The 16,150-nt window shown below is 34.4% G+C and overlaps 1 protein-coding gene across 5 annotated transcripts in view; it reads left to right on the top strand.

Annotated features, from left to right (window-relative positions):
* The window catches only part of BIRC6 (baculoviral IAP repeat containing 6), a 249,345-nt gene that overhangs the window by 109,582 nt on the left and 123,613 nt on the right, over positions 1–16,150 (top strand). For all 5 annotated transcript variants that reach the window (XR_011076759.1, XM_068565174.1, XM_068565175.1 and 2 more), the window contains 7 exons: positions 640–793; positions 3,035–3,151; positions 4,781–4,935; positions 5,868–5,994; positions 8,462–8,572; positions 10,068–10,201; positions 13,947–14,074. Coding sequence is in view for 4 of the 5 variants with exons in the window: in XM_068565174.1 (XP_068421275.1) it covers positions 640–793; positions 3,035–3,151; positions 4,781–4,935; positions 5,868–5,994; positions 8,462–8,572; positions 10,068–10,201; positions 13,947–14,074 (926 nt within the window). In the remaining variant the exon portion in view is untranslated. The remainder of the gene's footprint in view (positions 1–639; positions 794–3,034; positions 3,152–4,780; positions 4,936–5,867; positions 5,995–8,461; positions 8,573–10,067; positions 10,202–13,946; positions 14,075–16,150) is intronic.

Raw genomic sequence — 16,150 nt, forward strand, 5'->3', positions numbered from 1 at the left:
TATAGTAGAGTATTCTTTGCAATTAAAATCTTTCATCTTATACTTCTGGTTTATTAATTACTTAAAAGAGGAAAGTATGCACCTAATGGAACCCATTATTTAGCTTACTCAAAATTAAATTCCTCTAGGTACTACAGTAGATTTTTTATAGAACTAGTGGAATAGAATACGGAGAACTTACATCATTTTATTAATATAGCCACTAACATTATCTTATATGATAATAAGAACCACTAATAAGCATGGGAGGTATGGTTATGGACTGTTGACATTTCAAGCAGCATTTAAGCTTATCCAAGTTGAGTTCATCGCAGAATCTACTTCTTTGTTAGCTGCTACTTTTTCTGAAGGAGATACCTCCCTAATACTTTATTTTGGTTCATTTTGTGTGTAAGAGATTTTATTAAAGATGCTAATTACCTCTCAGAGTCTAACAAATAAGGTCTTTTTAGATTTTGGGATAAAAATGGAGAGAATATTATGAACCATTCCTTTAATCATTGAGATTATGTTTTAGAAATTTAAAGGGTAAGGAGAATGTTTATTTTGTAGCCCTGTTTGACTTTAGGTAATGTAAATAATATGTCACTCTTCGTGAAGAGGCAAAAATAAACCACAGTTTTTTCCTATTCTTTTAAGCCAATAAGCAGTACATGGTATGACTATTGGGGTGCTGATTATGGCACCTACAATTACAACCCATACATAGGAGGTCTTGGAATTCCTGTAGCAAAGCCACCAGCAAATACAGAGAAGAATGGATCACAGACAGTTAGTGTTTCAGTGTCTCAGGGTAAGTGTGTGTTCATATTTTAAGGCATAAGCTATTCTTAAAACAAGTCCTCAATTTATGTATTCTTTGTCTCCTGAGAATTTGATCCTGAGTGTTTTCTGAGAGGGTTTATTATTGCAGGGGTGCCGTGAGAGTGACTGTCACTCAGAGCTGTGTGTCAGTCAGTTTAGAAGAGCTTCTATTTATGGTCCATTTTTTGTTTCTCAGAATAACACTTGGCAAAATATATTTGTGAGTTGTGTGGGTTTGCTGGTGGTTTTAATTAATTGTGCTTCCTTTTATTGTTATTGTTAATAATAAATTTATACTTTATTTGTAAACAGAATGAAATCACGTTGAGTATTATTTTTGCACTCTTCTAGTCACATAGAGTATATAACTTTTTTAAAAAATAAAATCTTTTCTTAAATTTTGAAACAATCATACATTTACTGAAAAGTTGCAAGTGTAGTACAGAGAACATTTGTTATCCTGACCCATTTGGGAGTAAGTTGGTAATCTGATGTTTTTTTGTTTTATTTTGTTTGTTTTACAAAGCAGAACATTTCTTCTACGTAAACACATCAGGAAGCACATTCCATCAAAATCAGGAAATTAACAATAGTAACTTTAAGACCCCATTCAGGTTTCAGCAGTTGTGTCTAAATAATGCCCTTTATGCAAAATGATCCAGTACAAAATTGTGCGTTGCTTTTATAGTCGACCCTTGAATAAGGTGGGGGTGGGGGGACCACTCCCACACAGTTGAAAGTCTGTGTATAACTTTACAGTTGGCCCTCCGTCTCCAAGGTTTTGCATCCATGCCTTCAACCAACTATGGATGGTGCAGTACATATTTATTGAAAAAGGTCCATGTATAAGTGGACTCATGCGGCTCAAACTGTGTTGTTCAAGCATCAACCGTAATTATCATATCTCTTCAGTCTTATTCAGTCTGCCACACTTTGTTTGTCAGAGGTAACTTTCATGACCTTGGTGCTTTTGATGATTATAGGCCAGTTGTTCAGTAGAATGTCCCTCACTTTGGGTTTGTATGCTATTTCCTCACAATTAGATTGTGGTCATGGGTTTTTGGCAGAAATATCAAGAAAGTGTACTGCTCAGATTTTCTTACTGCATCCTATTAGGTGTCTCATGATTTTAATTTGGACCGCTGCTGGTGGTTTTAAGTTTAATTACTTGATAAAGGAGATGTCTGCCAATATTTTCCAGTGAAAAGTTATTCTTTTCCCTTCTGTAAAAAAATTTTGATGGGTTGGAGTGGCAGAATAATACTTGGAATCTATTCTTTTTTAAAAAAGTTATTAGTTTATTCACTTAGTTTTGAGTAGACCAGTGGTTTCCTATTTTATTCAGTGGGTTATAATTTGTTATCATTATTTTTTTGTTTTTATTGAGGTAAATTCAAGAGATCAGAAAATTTTCCATTTTAGCCATTTTTAGGTGTACAATTCTGTGGCATTAAGTACATTCGCAGTGTTGTCATTATTTATTTTGATGTTCAAAATGTCCCTGATTTGACCATGGTATCTCCTTTCATCTGGTCTCTGTCTTTTTGAAATGTCTTCATCTTTCTTTGAACACTTCCCTGTTTTCTGACATAACAAAATGCCCCAGGCTCATCATTTACTTTCCCTTCCCCAGACTGGGAATTAGCCACTTCATGAACGAAAATGGTATTTCAAAACCTTTTAGTGGAGAAATGTGATTAAGAATTCAAGATTTGAGTACTAGATATACTTAACTGTTAATTTTTGGCTATTCCACACTCTCTCCTGATGGACAGATCTGGGGAGTGTGTACACACATTTGTGTTTATATTTATTTCTGTATTTGTCTGTCTGTCCGTCTAGAATGCCATGAGTCCACATTGATATATCAGTTAATCTAACAGTAATCTACTCCATAAACTTCATATTAGTTTTTTCCTTTTCCATATTTCTCTTTTCTCTGATAGTGAGGTACCTGATTCTCATTATTCTTAATTTATTTGCTTCCATTATCATTACTTCACTTACTTGATCTACCTCTCTTTATATATCTACTCTCCCATCTCTAGGCTCCTTTGCACAGATGTTGTTACCTGCTGTAACTCTGATACCCCATGCCAGGTTGTTCTGACATGAAGATACACTCCTCACCCTGTTTCGGGTTCAGATGTCAACATTTTATTGTAGGAAGTTGGACGTGAATAATAATTATCAAATAGGTTTTGTTTTTTCTTTTAATTGCTTTCTGTAGCCCTAGATGCTCGCCTAGAAGTTGGACTTGAACAACAAGCAGAACTTATGTTGAAAATGATGTCAACCCTGGAAGCAGATTCCATTTTACAGGCATTAACAAATACATCTCCTACCTGTGAGTAAAAGTCACCATTCTTAGAGTATTACCGTGAACAGTTCATCTCCTGATTATTTTCAGGTGCACTCAGTAAGGATGGATTTTTAAATTCTCCCTTGCTAAGTTTGTAGGAAGTTGAGAAATAAGACAAAGGATTAATGAATCAGGAGAGCAGAGGGGGAACAAAATACCTCCATGTAGTGTTCATAAGTTCAGTCCAAAAACCTGAGTCATGTTTTTGTTATTGTGGTGGATGGAGTATGGTTAATGAAATTCCTGGGGGAGCCTGCATAGCTAGCTGCCTGGGAGCTCCTTGCATTATATCCAAATTTCTGATAAAGTGGGTTTCTTAATAGTAACATCTTTATCTTCCTTGAAGACCAAGATGGAAGACTTAGATAATGAAGACAGCCAAATGGGCCTGATTGAACTACAGAATTGAGAGGATTTACTACCTAATTATCTACAGCGAAAGAAGAAAAACTTTTTATGATAAATGACTGGATAGTAAATATTTTAGGCTTTCTGGGGCTGTACAGGGTGTGTTGCAGCTCTACTCTGACTTTGTAGCAGGAAAGCAGCTGTAGACAATATATACCTAAATGAATAGGCACGGCTATTAAAGAAACTGTGTTACAGAATCTGGTGGCCTGTCAGACTTGGCCGTTAGGACATGGTTTGCTGACTGTTGATGTTGTTCTAGGCTTGGGTAGATCCCCTTTTGTCAGGTGAGTGTAATTAGATAGCAGCCTGTCTATCTTAAGATAGGAGCTGTGCTGAGGCAATGGTGATATTTTTATTTTCCTTAGGCCAAGAAAAAATAAAAACATGGTGGGTAATGGTGGTGAGTAAAGGTGTAGAGATACTAGTTAGAACTTAGGAAGCACATCATGTCCTTCTCCTATGAAGTAAAGTTCACAACCCATTTCAATAGAGAAATTTGGATTTTTAGATCTTCCTGTGTTAAATTGAATTCTTCTGGTTTGCAGTCTATATTTCTTGCCTTAGGAAGTATAGAAAAAAGGAGAAAAAGAGAAGATTCGTCTAGTTCTGCTTCTCGATATATTCTATCTTTTGATTATTTTCCTGCGCAGAACTGTGTTCTCCTTTTAATATAAAACTTTCTAAATATATGAAAAACTCTCTTAACATCCCTTTATTTCTCTGCTCCCCATGAATATATACTCAGTTAGTTAGTTTGGTGTGTGTATCCTGGCATCAGAATTTTTGAACACTTCCCAGGCAATTTTAATGTGCTATCAAGGTTGAGAATCAATGGATTAGAGTCTAGGTTATTCTAAAACTACCTTCTCAAGTAATAGGCAGGGTTCTTTTTTCTTTCCCTTTTCTCCTCCCTCTTATTAATTAGGAAAAAATTGAAAATAAAAATTTCTAGAGAGTAAGGTTCTTTTCCCTTGGTGGACAAGTCCTGTGAATTTGGGAGCTTCTCTTTGTGGGGATTATCTTTTGAACTTTCAAGTAACGTTGTAAAAACAAGTTTTCAAATAATATAATGCTGAACCACTTTAAATAATGCAATTTTAATTTTTAAAAAAAGATATCTTCACTTACCTGTACATATTAATAGCTAGTTAACATTTCTCCTGATACTTTGTGTATAAAATCATAATTGTGTTTAATTTTCAGTATCACAGTCTCCCACTGGAACAGATGATTCACTTCTAGGGGGTTTACAAGCAGCGAACCAATCCAGCCAGCTCATTATACAGTTATCATCTGTCCCAATGTTAAATGTTTGTTTCAACAAACTTTTTTCCATGCTTCAAGTCCATCATGTTCAGGTATGACTTCAGGAGAAATGGTGTATTTTTAGACATTACTGCCAGCCTAGGAAAGATGAAAATAAACGGGCAGATCAGTCTCAGCCAGACAGGGATGATTTCTTTGTCATACTCGGATGAAAAAATGTTGGAGATACTTTGATTACCCCAGCTCCTCAGTGACAGGTTATTTATAACTTTTATGATTTTAAGCTTTACTGCTTTTGTTCCAACTACATATTATACACACACCTGTATTTAAAGACTTGAATCACGTCTTTTAATTTAGTAAAACATTTATATTAGGTAAATTATAAATTTTAATTCAGTTAAATTTCATTTGATCTAGAATTTTAAGATGTGTTTGCTTGTGAACTGAATTGAAGTAACCAGAAGAAGTATTTTTTTTTAACATTTTTATTATTTATTTATTTATTTATTTTATTTATTTTTGGCTGTGTTGGGTCTTAGTTGTGGCACACAGGATGTTCGTTGAGGCATGCAGGGTGTTTCGTTGTGGCGTGTGGGCTCTTCATTGCAGCGCACGGGCTTCTCTCTAGTTGTGGCATATGGGTTTTCTCTCTCTAGTTATGGCACGCAGGCTCCAGGGCACATGGGCTCTGTAGTTGTGGCGAGCGGGTTCCAGAACATGTGGGCTCTGTAGTTTGCGGCACACAGGCTCTCTAGTTGAGGCACACAAGCTCAGTAGTTGTGGCGTGTGGGCTTAGTTGCCCCATGGCATGTGGGATCTTAGTTCCCTGACCAGGGATCGAACATGCGTCCCCTGCATTGTAAGGTGGATTCTTCACCACTGGACCACCAGGGAAGCCCCCAGAAGAACTATTTAATAGAAAAATAATTTACTCATAATCATAAGGATTCATACATGAGATTTTTGCTTAAATGGTATTTCATAATAGGTACATTTTCTGTCAATTTACATTCTTTTTCAGTTGGAATCGCTTCTCCAGTTGTGGCTCACATTGAGTCTGAATTCTAGTTCGTCTGGAAACAAAGAAAATGGAGCAGACATTTTTTTATATAATGCTAATCGAATACCTGTCATTTCATTAAATCAAGGTAAGATTTATTAGAAGGAAAGTTATTAACATAGCATAAACAATCTAAAAAGGTATTGATTAGGTTAACACCTCATCTTTGTCATTAGGGTTGTAATGTTTTAGTGAAAAAAACATATTTAAAATACTGACTTAATAATTTGCAGGAAAGAGAACATAAAACTGTTATCCTCTGGTCTGTATTATGTCTGTGTATAACACAGACATAAAATCTACAATGTTCTGTTAATCTTTACATTGTAGTTCCGTAAAGTATTGTCTTGTTCATAGGCTGTTCTTTTGCAACTGGCCTTTTTTAAAAATGTGAAATACCTCTAGGGGAATTGGTAAATTGGAGAAGGATGTCAATTTTTTGTAGAAATTGTGTTCTTTCATTTTTTTTCTTGGCAAATGCAGGAATGTGGGAATAGTGGGCGTTGAATAATATCCTTCAACAGGAATAGAACTAGCTTTCAGCTCGGGCTATAGGAATCTGTTTAAAGAAAAGTAAAAATCGTTTATTCCTGATGCTTTCTCTCTAGAGATGTGCATCATGCATGGCCTTCACATGGCCTGTCTGTCAGCCTTAGTGACAGCCACACTGGCTTATGGTCCTACTTAGCATCTGCGTTCTCTCAGCAAGAGCCAGCCCCACTTTAGTTATTAGGTTTCCTTCTGTTTCACTGTATTAATGATTATTATTATACATTTTGCTCCCATCACTTTTTTTTTTTAAAATTATTTATTTATTTATGGCTGCGTTGGGTCTTCGTTTCAGTGCGAGGGCTTTCTCTAGTTGCGGCAAGCGGGGACCACTCTTCATCGCGGTGCGCGGGCCTCTCACTATCGCGGCCTCTCTTGTTGTGGAGCACAGGCTCCAGACGCGCAGGCTCAGCGGTTGTGGCTCACGGGCCTAGTTGCTCCGCGGCATGTGGGATCTTCCCAGACCAGGGCTCGAACCCGTGTCCCCTGCATTGGCAGGCAGATTCTCAACCACTGCGCCACCAGGGAAGCCCCCATCACTTTTTAAAACTTTGTTATTGTGAGAAACATTAAGCATAAACAAGAGTGAATAGAAGAGTAAAAAAAGTAATTATTTCTTACTATCATCAGGTATTTTGTCAGTATTCAAATTTCCAATTGTCTAAACTATTACAGAATTTTTTTTGTATATTTGAAATAGATTCCATATAGAGTCTACACATTTTAATTAATTATGTTTCTTAATTCCTCTAATCTGTCTTTTTTTTTTTTAATCCCCTTGTAAAGTTTGGTTGTTTGTCTTTCAAGATTCCCTAGGTCCCGATTTTTAGTGATTGTATCTCTGTGATGTCCTCTCCACTTTCTATAAATTGGTAATCAGACATGGAGCTTAATCTGATTCGAGTTTTTTTTTTTTTTTAAGGCAGTTTCATAGGTTGTCTTTTTTTATGTTGTTAATAGACACTAATGATTAATGCCTAGAATTATTAGCAATTCACAGGAGGTTTTGAAATGAAGATAGTCTAATTTTGTTATTCCTTTTTAATTTATTAACTGAAATACTTCCATAAAGAGAAACTTCCTTTCATGTGCTATCATGTCACCCTTTGGAGGTACAGTTTTTATATAGAGCCAGGAAGAATGCTGGAAATTTTCTGTATTTTAAAATTAAATTTAAAAATTAATTGGTTCACAAGTAGTCTATAATCATGACCACTTAGTTTCCTTAGTAAATATCTGTGTGTAAGTTCATGATTTTAAAATATTTCTTACATTTCTGTTACAATCATTATGTTTATTGATGCTGAAATTATGCTGTTTGTGGTCAGTAAGATGATGCTTCATTAGATTCTTTTGGTTTTGTTTTTTGTGAAATACACAACTATATCTTTGTTAGATTTTAATATCATAGGTGTTCCAAACTATATTTCCTGCCTGAGATCTGGAATCAGCCGTTATACACAGAGTTTTAAGGGCAAAAACTGGGCACTGTATTATGTTTGTTTATTTTTAATAACTTTTTTGGCTTCTCCACCTGCCACATGTGCTTCTTATTTAGGCCTTGCAGGTGACTTAGTTATTGTTTTAGTTTGTGCTTTTTTTGTGAAGTTACATTGGTTTTGAATGGTCAACCCCATCCCTGTCTTTCCAGTATGCCCTATTATTTTCAATTTTTCGTTTTGCAGAATGTGAGCATTTTTAGTAAAACACAAATTGTGTTACAGTAGAAATGCCTGTAGTTTGGAAAGGACAACAAATGTATAGTGATGACATGTTATTTTATTTGTCGTGGGATGAGCTTTAACCTTAGACATAAAATGTTATTGACTCTCTAATGCTTAGTTATGTTTAATGGGGAACTCTTATTTATATGTTTAGAGGACACTAGGTAGTGAATTGATTTAAAAAAATAATGTCATGTTTTAAAATTTATTCTTTTTGTTTTAATTCTTAGTAAACATTTGCTTTTTCTGAGTTAAAATTTCCCCTTTCTCTTTTCCACATAGCATCAATAACTAGCTTTCTCACAGTGTTAGCGTGGTATCCCAATACTTTGCTCCGGACATGGTGCCTTGTGCTTCATAGTCTAACACTCATGACAAACATGCAGCTTAATCGTAAGTCCAAATATTTATTCCTTTAAAACTCTGACATATACTTTATTATTCTTGCTATCAGATTCTTAAAAAAGATTTTTTCAAGAAGTGATATAGTTGTGCAAATGATTAAATTCTTTATTTGAATATGTCTCTTCTGAATTTGTTCTTTTTGTTGTTGTTGTTCTTAATGTATCCTGCCCTTTGTGCTTCTTTACTTTGATTATATACTCTCATCTATCTACAGTTACAAGATCAAATTATATTTTTACCTTCTAAAAACTTTTACTAGTTTTTAAAAATTGATTACTTTTAGAGTACAAAGTCAAATATTAAATGTTAGTCTATGTCTTGTGTTGGTTATTTATTCTTTTTAAAGTAACTTAGCAGTTAAAAATGATTTATTCATTATAATGTTCATGAACATATATGACTAGGTTCCTCGGTTTATGCTTTTCACATCTAAAACCTATATTCACTGAACCTAATCGCTTCTTCTCAGATTCTAAAGTCCTATTAGTTTCCTACTTTCTTCACCCCACTCCTTTATTTCCCATTTAAGATAGTAAAATTAATTTCTGAACCTTTTAAGAAAGGAACTTTTAGTGCTTTCTGTGGCTTTCTGTATCTCAAAGTCACAAAGATACTCTCATACATTATCTTCTGTAATGCTTACTGGTTTTACTTTTTACATTTAGGTCTAGATTTTATCTGACATTCTTGAGGTTGTTGGCAAGTAGGTATCAAAGTTCATATTAGAGAGCAAGGAGTAGCCATTTGTGAGTTGAAATCTTCATTCCATCTGTAGGTTATGACAGCAGGTGGGTGGATTTCATCCCCATTCTCTTTGGGCTTAATTTCATTGACTAGAAAGCAGCGTCACATTGATAAAGGTATTAATTAAAATCGTTGCTGAGAATCAAAATGCTACTTCATTTTTTCATTTGGAATATAATATTTTCCAAATATGGGATTGAAAACATCTCTGTGTGATACTGAAGATAGACTTGACTCAAGGATATTTTTATTCACTTCAGAAAACTTGTGCATTGTCTGTGTGTCAGTTAACAGTATACAACCTTTATGTAGCTGACATGCAAAAATGAATAGGTTTTTGCTTCAGTTTATCTTCGAAGGCTGTGTTAAAATTTACCTGAAAAATAGATCTTTATTTCTGGAAGGGGGAAATAATTACTAAGAATAGGCTCACCAAAAGGGCAGTAAGCATTTAGTTATTTCTTTTCCACTTGACTGTATACTGAATAAGATGCACATTAAACTAGGTATTTTTCACAGCCAAATTAGGAGAGAGGCAGGAGATCTATGGCAGATGAAAATATAGAATGAGGCTCAGTCAGTGCAGTAGAGATTCAGATCCTTTTAGTAACTCCCAGGAATATGTGAGTTTTCTTTGAAACTAAAAGATGTTTTAAATACTGCATTTCCATTGTTTCGGGGTCCTTTTGTTGAGGACAATTTTTTTTTTTTTTTTTTTTTTTTTTTAAATGTTTTATAGCTGGTTCCAGTACTGCCATTGGAACTCAGGAGAGTACTGCCCATCTGCTGGTTTCAGATCCAAACCTGATTCATGTTTTAGTGAAATTTCTTTCTGGCACCAGTCCACATGGAACAAATCAACACAGTCCACAGGTAATGTGACTTCTGAAAACCAGTGATAGGCCCAGATTATACAGTAAACTTATTTGTAAAGGAAATTTTAAGTGCACCTAAATGCGTAAAATTTTCATTGCTAAAGCATTAAATGATGGCCTTTTATGTATCAATGTAATAAAATGTTTTGAATTACATATAATAATAGCTATGCTGAAACTGAATTATAGCGGGTAGTAAGTTTTCTCTTGGAATTTTACTGGATTTTTATGTAGAGATATATTTTTGGTGTTAATTTTATATAATTTGAGAAACATTCTAAACAAATATTTACCTTAATGTTAGGGAAGCATTTAAAAAATTGGGGAATTTAAAAATTTTTTTAAATAATGTGTTATGTTAAATGACCTCTATTATCAAGATTGACAGGTCACCTAACTTAATTCTGTTAGACTATTAAGTATTTTATTTAACAAAAAACAAAAAGATGACATCAGTGGACCTAAAGGGTATTACGATATGTGAAATAAAACAGAGAAAGACAGATGCCATATGAGTTCTCTTATATGTGGAATCTAGAAAACAAAGCAAATGAAGAAGCATAACAAAACTGAAATTGAGTCCTAGATACAGGGAACAAACAGCTGGTTGCCAGAATGGGGGATGGGGGATGGGGGTGGGGGAAGGTGGGTGAGGGAAATTGAGAGGTACGCATTTCCAGGTACAAAATAAATCACCAGTATGAAATGTACTGTGTGGGGCGTATAGTCAGTAATAATGCAATATCTTTATGATGACAGATGGTAACTAGTCTTATTGTGGTGAGCATTTTGAAATGTATAGAAATATCAAATCACTGTGTTTTACACCAGGAACTAACGTAGCGTTGTAGGTGAATTTTCCTTCAAAAACAAACAAACTCATAGAAAAAGAGATCAGATTCGTGATTACCAGAGGCAGGGGTTGGGGGAATTGGATGAAGGTAGCCAGAGGGCAAAAACTTCCAGTTATAAGACAAGTAAGTACTAGGGGTGTAATGTACAACATGATAAATATAATTAACACTTCTGTATGTTATATGTGAAAGTTGTTGAGAGAGTAAATCTTGAGACTTCTCATCATAAGGAAAAAAATTTTTTTCTTTTATTTTGTATCTGTATGAGACGATGGATGTTCTCTAAACTTACTGTGGTCATCGTTTCATGATGTCTTAAGTCAAATCATTATGCTGCGCACTTTAAACTTATGCAGTCCTGTATGTCAATTATATCTCAAAACTGAAATGAAAAAAAATATTGCTTTTGTTAATTCAGAAAAAAAAGATATATCAGAGCTTATAAACATTTTTAGTCTAACCACAGATTTCTTTTATATCAGTTTAGCTTTTGTTATATTGTACTGCTTTAAAAAATATCTTTCCTTCATTATATTTCTTTTCACATAAAATATATTTAGTGTTCATAGCATCTTTCCAATGGACGTTTTTCAAGATTATCTTGCAAAGTTATCATCTTTTATTTCTTAGCTATGTGCTTATCTATGTGCTAGGTCTAGGTGCTGTTCTAGGTGCTAGGGATTTAAGTAGTTACCCTGTCCGAGTCTCTGCCTTTCTTGGAGCTTAAGTTCTGTTGGATACATTTAGTCAGTACTCTCATACTGAATAGACTTAAATTTTGTAGATCATCGTAAAATAAACCAGACAAGGAAAAAAATGAGAAGGAACAAACTACTTGTAATTAGATTGGACCAGAGTTTTGATGGGGGCAGAGGCATGTTATCAAGTGATTATTACACATAAAGATTGCATGAATTTGGAATGTGAAGATTCCTGAAATCACTGATTCCAGCTTCTTTATTTTGCATATGAGAAAACATGCATTATCTGCATTGCCCACAATTATACAACTAGTTAGTGGTAGAGCCTAGGTGTCAGGGAACATGCCGCTGTATAAAGTAGTATTTTTTCCTCTCCTTTTCTTTTTTTTTAAATAATTATTTATTTATTTATTTATTTTTGGCTGTGTTGGGTCCTCGTTTCTGTGCGAGGGCTTCCTCCAGTTGCAGCGAGCGGGGGCCACTCTTCATCGCGGTGCCCGGGCCTCTCACCACCGCGGCCTCTCCTGTTGCGGAGCACAGGCTCCAGACGCGCAGGCTCAGCTGTTGTGGCTCACGGGCCTAGTTGCTCCGCGGCATGCGGGATCCTCCCAGACCAGGGCTCGAACCCGTGTCCCCTGCATTGGCAGGCAGATTCCCAACCACTGCGCCACCAGGGAAGTCCCTCCTTTTCTTTTTTTAAAGGCAAAGTAAAAGTTACTGAAGGTCAAGCTTTCCTCAGATATTTTGGTTTTGTAGTTTGGTTATGAATGTTATGATTTTTATACTCAGTGTTAGAAATTGTTAACTCTAAAATGGTTTGGAGAATTAGATTGCATTTTGTTTTTCCCAAAACTCCTCTAGGGTTTTATGATCATAACATTCCAAAACATACTTCAGGATACCTGGTGTGGTTCTCACTATCATTTTTTTTTCATTGAAGAGATAGAAGTTTGGGAAAGCATTTTTTTACGAATTGATACAGGTTTGTTTTTAGCTTTAAGGGGTTTTTTGTAGGGTTTTTTCCCCAATTCACTTCAGTATTTGCTCTGCTAGTCATTAGAAGCATGACCTTTTGTGGATCACTTAACCTGTCTGAGTCTGAGTTCTTTTGTTTTGAAATGGGATAATTAAGAAGATTGTGAAAATCAGTACATAAGTTCTTTGTGCTTTTGAAAGCATTATAAAGATATTCTTGTGTAATTCAGGTGAGTCTTTTTCTGTATTGAATTAAATAAAAGTAACATAAGTTATTCTAAACCATAATGAAAAAAAAATATTGACAGTAGAATCTATAATTTTTGATTGAAAATAAATATATCAAGACCTAAAAGCTTAATAGGTTTCCTGCTATCACTGTTAATATTTTTGTTCTTCAAATGAAAAGTTTCACCCGTATGGCTCTTGACTTAACGTTTGATGCTTTTTTTCTTGTTTACAGGGAAAGAGCTTTTTTTTTCTTTCACATCTTTATACAATGTTGTGTTAGTTTCTGCTATACAGCAAAGTGAATCAGCTATATGTATACATATATCCCCATATCCCCTCCCTCTTGAGCCTGTCCTCCCTCCCTATCCCATCCCTCTAGGTCACCGCAAAGCACTGAGCCGATCTCCTTGTGCCATGCAGCAGCTTCCCACTAGCCATCCTTTTTACGTTTGGTAGTGTATATACGTCAGTGCTACTCTCTCACTTCATCCCAGCTTCCCCTTCCCCCGCCGTGCCCTCAGCTCTGTTCTCTACGTCTGCGTCTTTATTCCTGCCCTGCCACTAGGTTCATCAGAACCGCTTTTTAAAATTCCTTATGTGTGCATTAGCATACGGTATTTGTTTTTTTCTTTCTGACTTACTTCACTCTGTATGAGAGATTCTAGGTCCATCCACCTCACTACAAATGACTCAGTTTCGTTCCTTTTTATGGCTGAGTAATATTCCATGGTATATATGTGCCCCATCTTCTTTATCCATTCATCTGTTGATGGACATTTAGGTTGACAAAGGATTAATCTCCAAAATATGCAAGCAGCTCATGCAACTCAATATCACAAAAACAGACAACCCAATCCAAAAATGGGCAGAAGACCTAAGTAGACATTTCTCCAAAGAAGACATACAGATGATACTTTTTAAGTGAATAATTCTGTAAATGGGATCAGTAAGTAGTTGTCAACGGAATTTCATTTCTCTTCAGGTTGGTCCAACAGCTACGCAAGCTATGCAAGAATTTCTTACCCGATTACAAGTGCATCTTTCTTCAACGTGTCCTCAGATATTCAGTGAATTTTTGCTCAAGCTAATTCATATACTTTCAACAGAAAGGTAAATTTCAAGGTGTTACATATATTCCTGATATAGAAGCAATAGCTAATCCTCCAAATTAATTTTCCCTTAGCATTTGTTGGGAGTTTATCTGGGAACAGATTATAAGCAGGACGATATTAGGAATTAAGAGGGAAAGGTTTATTGGTATGTTTCCCGGTTGTTTTCATTTCTTTTCATTATGGCTCTCACAGATCCTGAACTCCTTCTATTGTGAAAGGAATAACGGGTTCGTAGATTAGGAATTATAAACCTTCTAGGTGAAATTTCCTTGAAGCTGTTTAAATTATTCTAGAATACAGGTAGAGAATTAAAGCTACCAGTAATTTTATTTGAAACCTATATTTGATAAAACCCAAAAAAGATATCTTAAAAAAGAAAATTAAATACTAATCTCATACAGAAATCCTAAATAAACTGATTACCAAAGTCAGGCAGTAGGTTAAAAGAATAAACTGTGACCATGATGGGTTGATTCTTAAAATGCGTGAATGCTTCGATATCATGTATCATATTAATGAATCATTTTCGTCATAGTTTAAGACATTTCATAAAATCCAACATTACTTTCTGATAAAACTTTTAATGAAATATAAACAGTATCATCTTAAAGTTACAAAAAAACAACATTATGAACAAACCAAACTCCAGTATGTTTGATTATTTTAAAAATTCCCATTAATATCAGGAAGAAATTAAAGCTGCTGTTTGCTATCTTTATTATTTAATTTCATTGTGGAAGTGCCAGTGAATTTTTAAAAAATTGATGTATGTTAGAAAATGATTAAAATCACTTGTAGATTATATCACTCTTTAAAAATTAGTTCGAAAATATTAGAAATCAGAAAAAGGTATGATTTATAATAGTTACCATAAAATTAATAATTTATTCATAATAATAGTTATTTTTCATAGATCAGTAGCAAAATGCCTGAAACCTAATATAAAAATTAACACAAAAAATTTATATGGCGATATGTTTTCATAGCTGCAGAAAATTTTATAGTACTATCCTCATTTGTTTCCTTCCTCCTTTATAACTATTTTAAAACACTAATGTGGTTGTAGTTCAACTTGTTTATAGTGTATACACAGTGAAGCACAGGTGTGGGAAGGAGTAGATTCACAAAACCAAAAACATGCTGTTATGATATGCATCTGTGTATTTGGAAAACATGAACTTGAGGTTTTTGTGTGGTATAAATAAAACCAACTTAAGAAGCAAAAACCAGTTATCATGGAGTTCATTTTTCTTTTAACTAGGCTTTTTTTTAAACTGTATGTGAGACCTCTAAATACACTCATTAGATGTAGACTTTAGTATAGTTCTGTCTATGTAGGGTCTAGCAGTAAAAGGTTTCATATGAAAATTCAGTATATTTACTCTAACATTTCCTACAGAAATATCAATCTTGTTTTAGTTTATAACGTGCTGTCTTTAAAAAAAATCTATTTTATATCTTTTTTTATAAGTAAAGGTATTTATAGGTTTACGTGCCTCAAAAACTAATCAGAATTTTTTTTTCCAGCTACTCTTCCACACCCTTCCACCCTGTACACACCTCATACATTTTCTAGCACATTTTCTTTAATTGGGTCCATAACATTGGCCCAAATATATTCTTAGCTTTTGTTTTCTTTGCTTTGTATGTTTTTAAGAAAGTGTCTGGTATCCGTATAAATTAGCCTGCAGCTTTTTAGTTCAATTAATAATATAGGTTGAAAAGAAGTACCCAGACTTCATATGAAGAGGGCACTCATTTTTATCACATAAGTGTTTTGCAGATATATTCTCTTGGTCTGTGGATTATATTTTCATTTTCTTAACAATATCTTTGAAAAAGCAGCTTTTAATTTTGATGAAATTTTGTCAGCTTTTTCTTTTATTTATTATTATTTTTGTTTCATAACAATATCCTTGCTTCACCCAAGGTCATAGAGATGATCCTCTATGCTTTCTTCTAGAAATTTTATTGTTTCAGGTCTTACATGTAGGTTATATTGAGTTAAATTTTGCATTTGGGTCTAAGTTCTTTTTTTTCTTTTTTTTTTTTTTGCCTATGGATGATGTCAAAT

The sequence above is a fragment of the Eschrichtius robustus genome, chromosome 15, assembly GCF_028021215.1.
Source record: "Eschrichtius robustus isolate mEscRob2 chromosome 15, mEscRob2.pri, whole genome shotgun sequence".
Lineage (NCBI taxonomy): Eukaryota > Metazoa > Chordata > Mammalia > Artiodactyla > Eschrichtiidae > Eschrichtius > Eschrichtius robustus.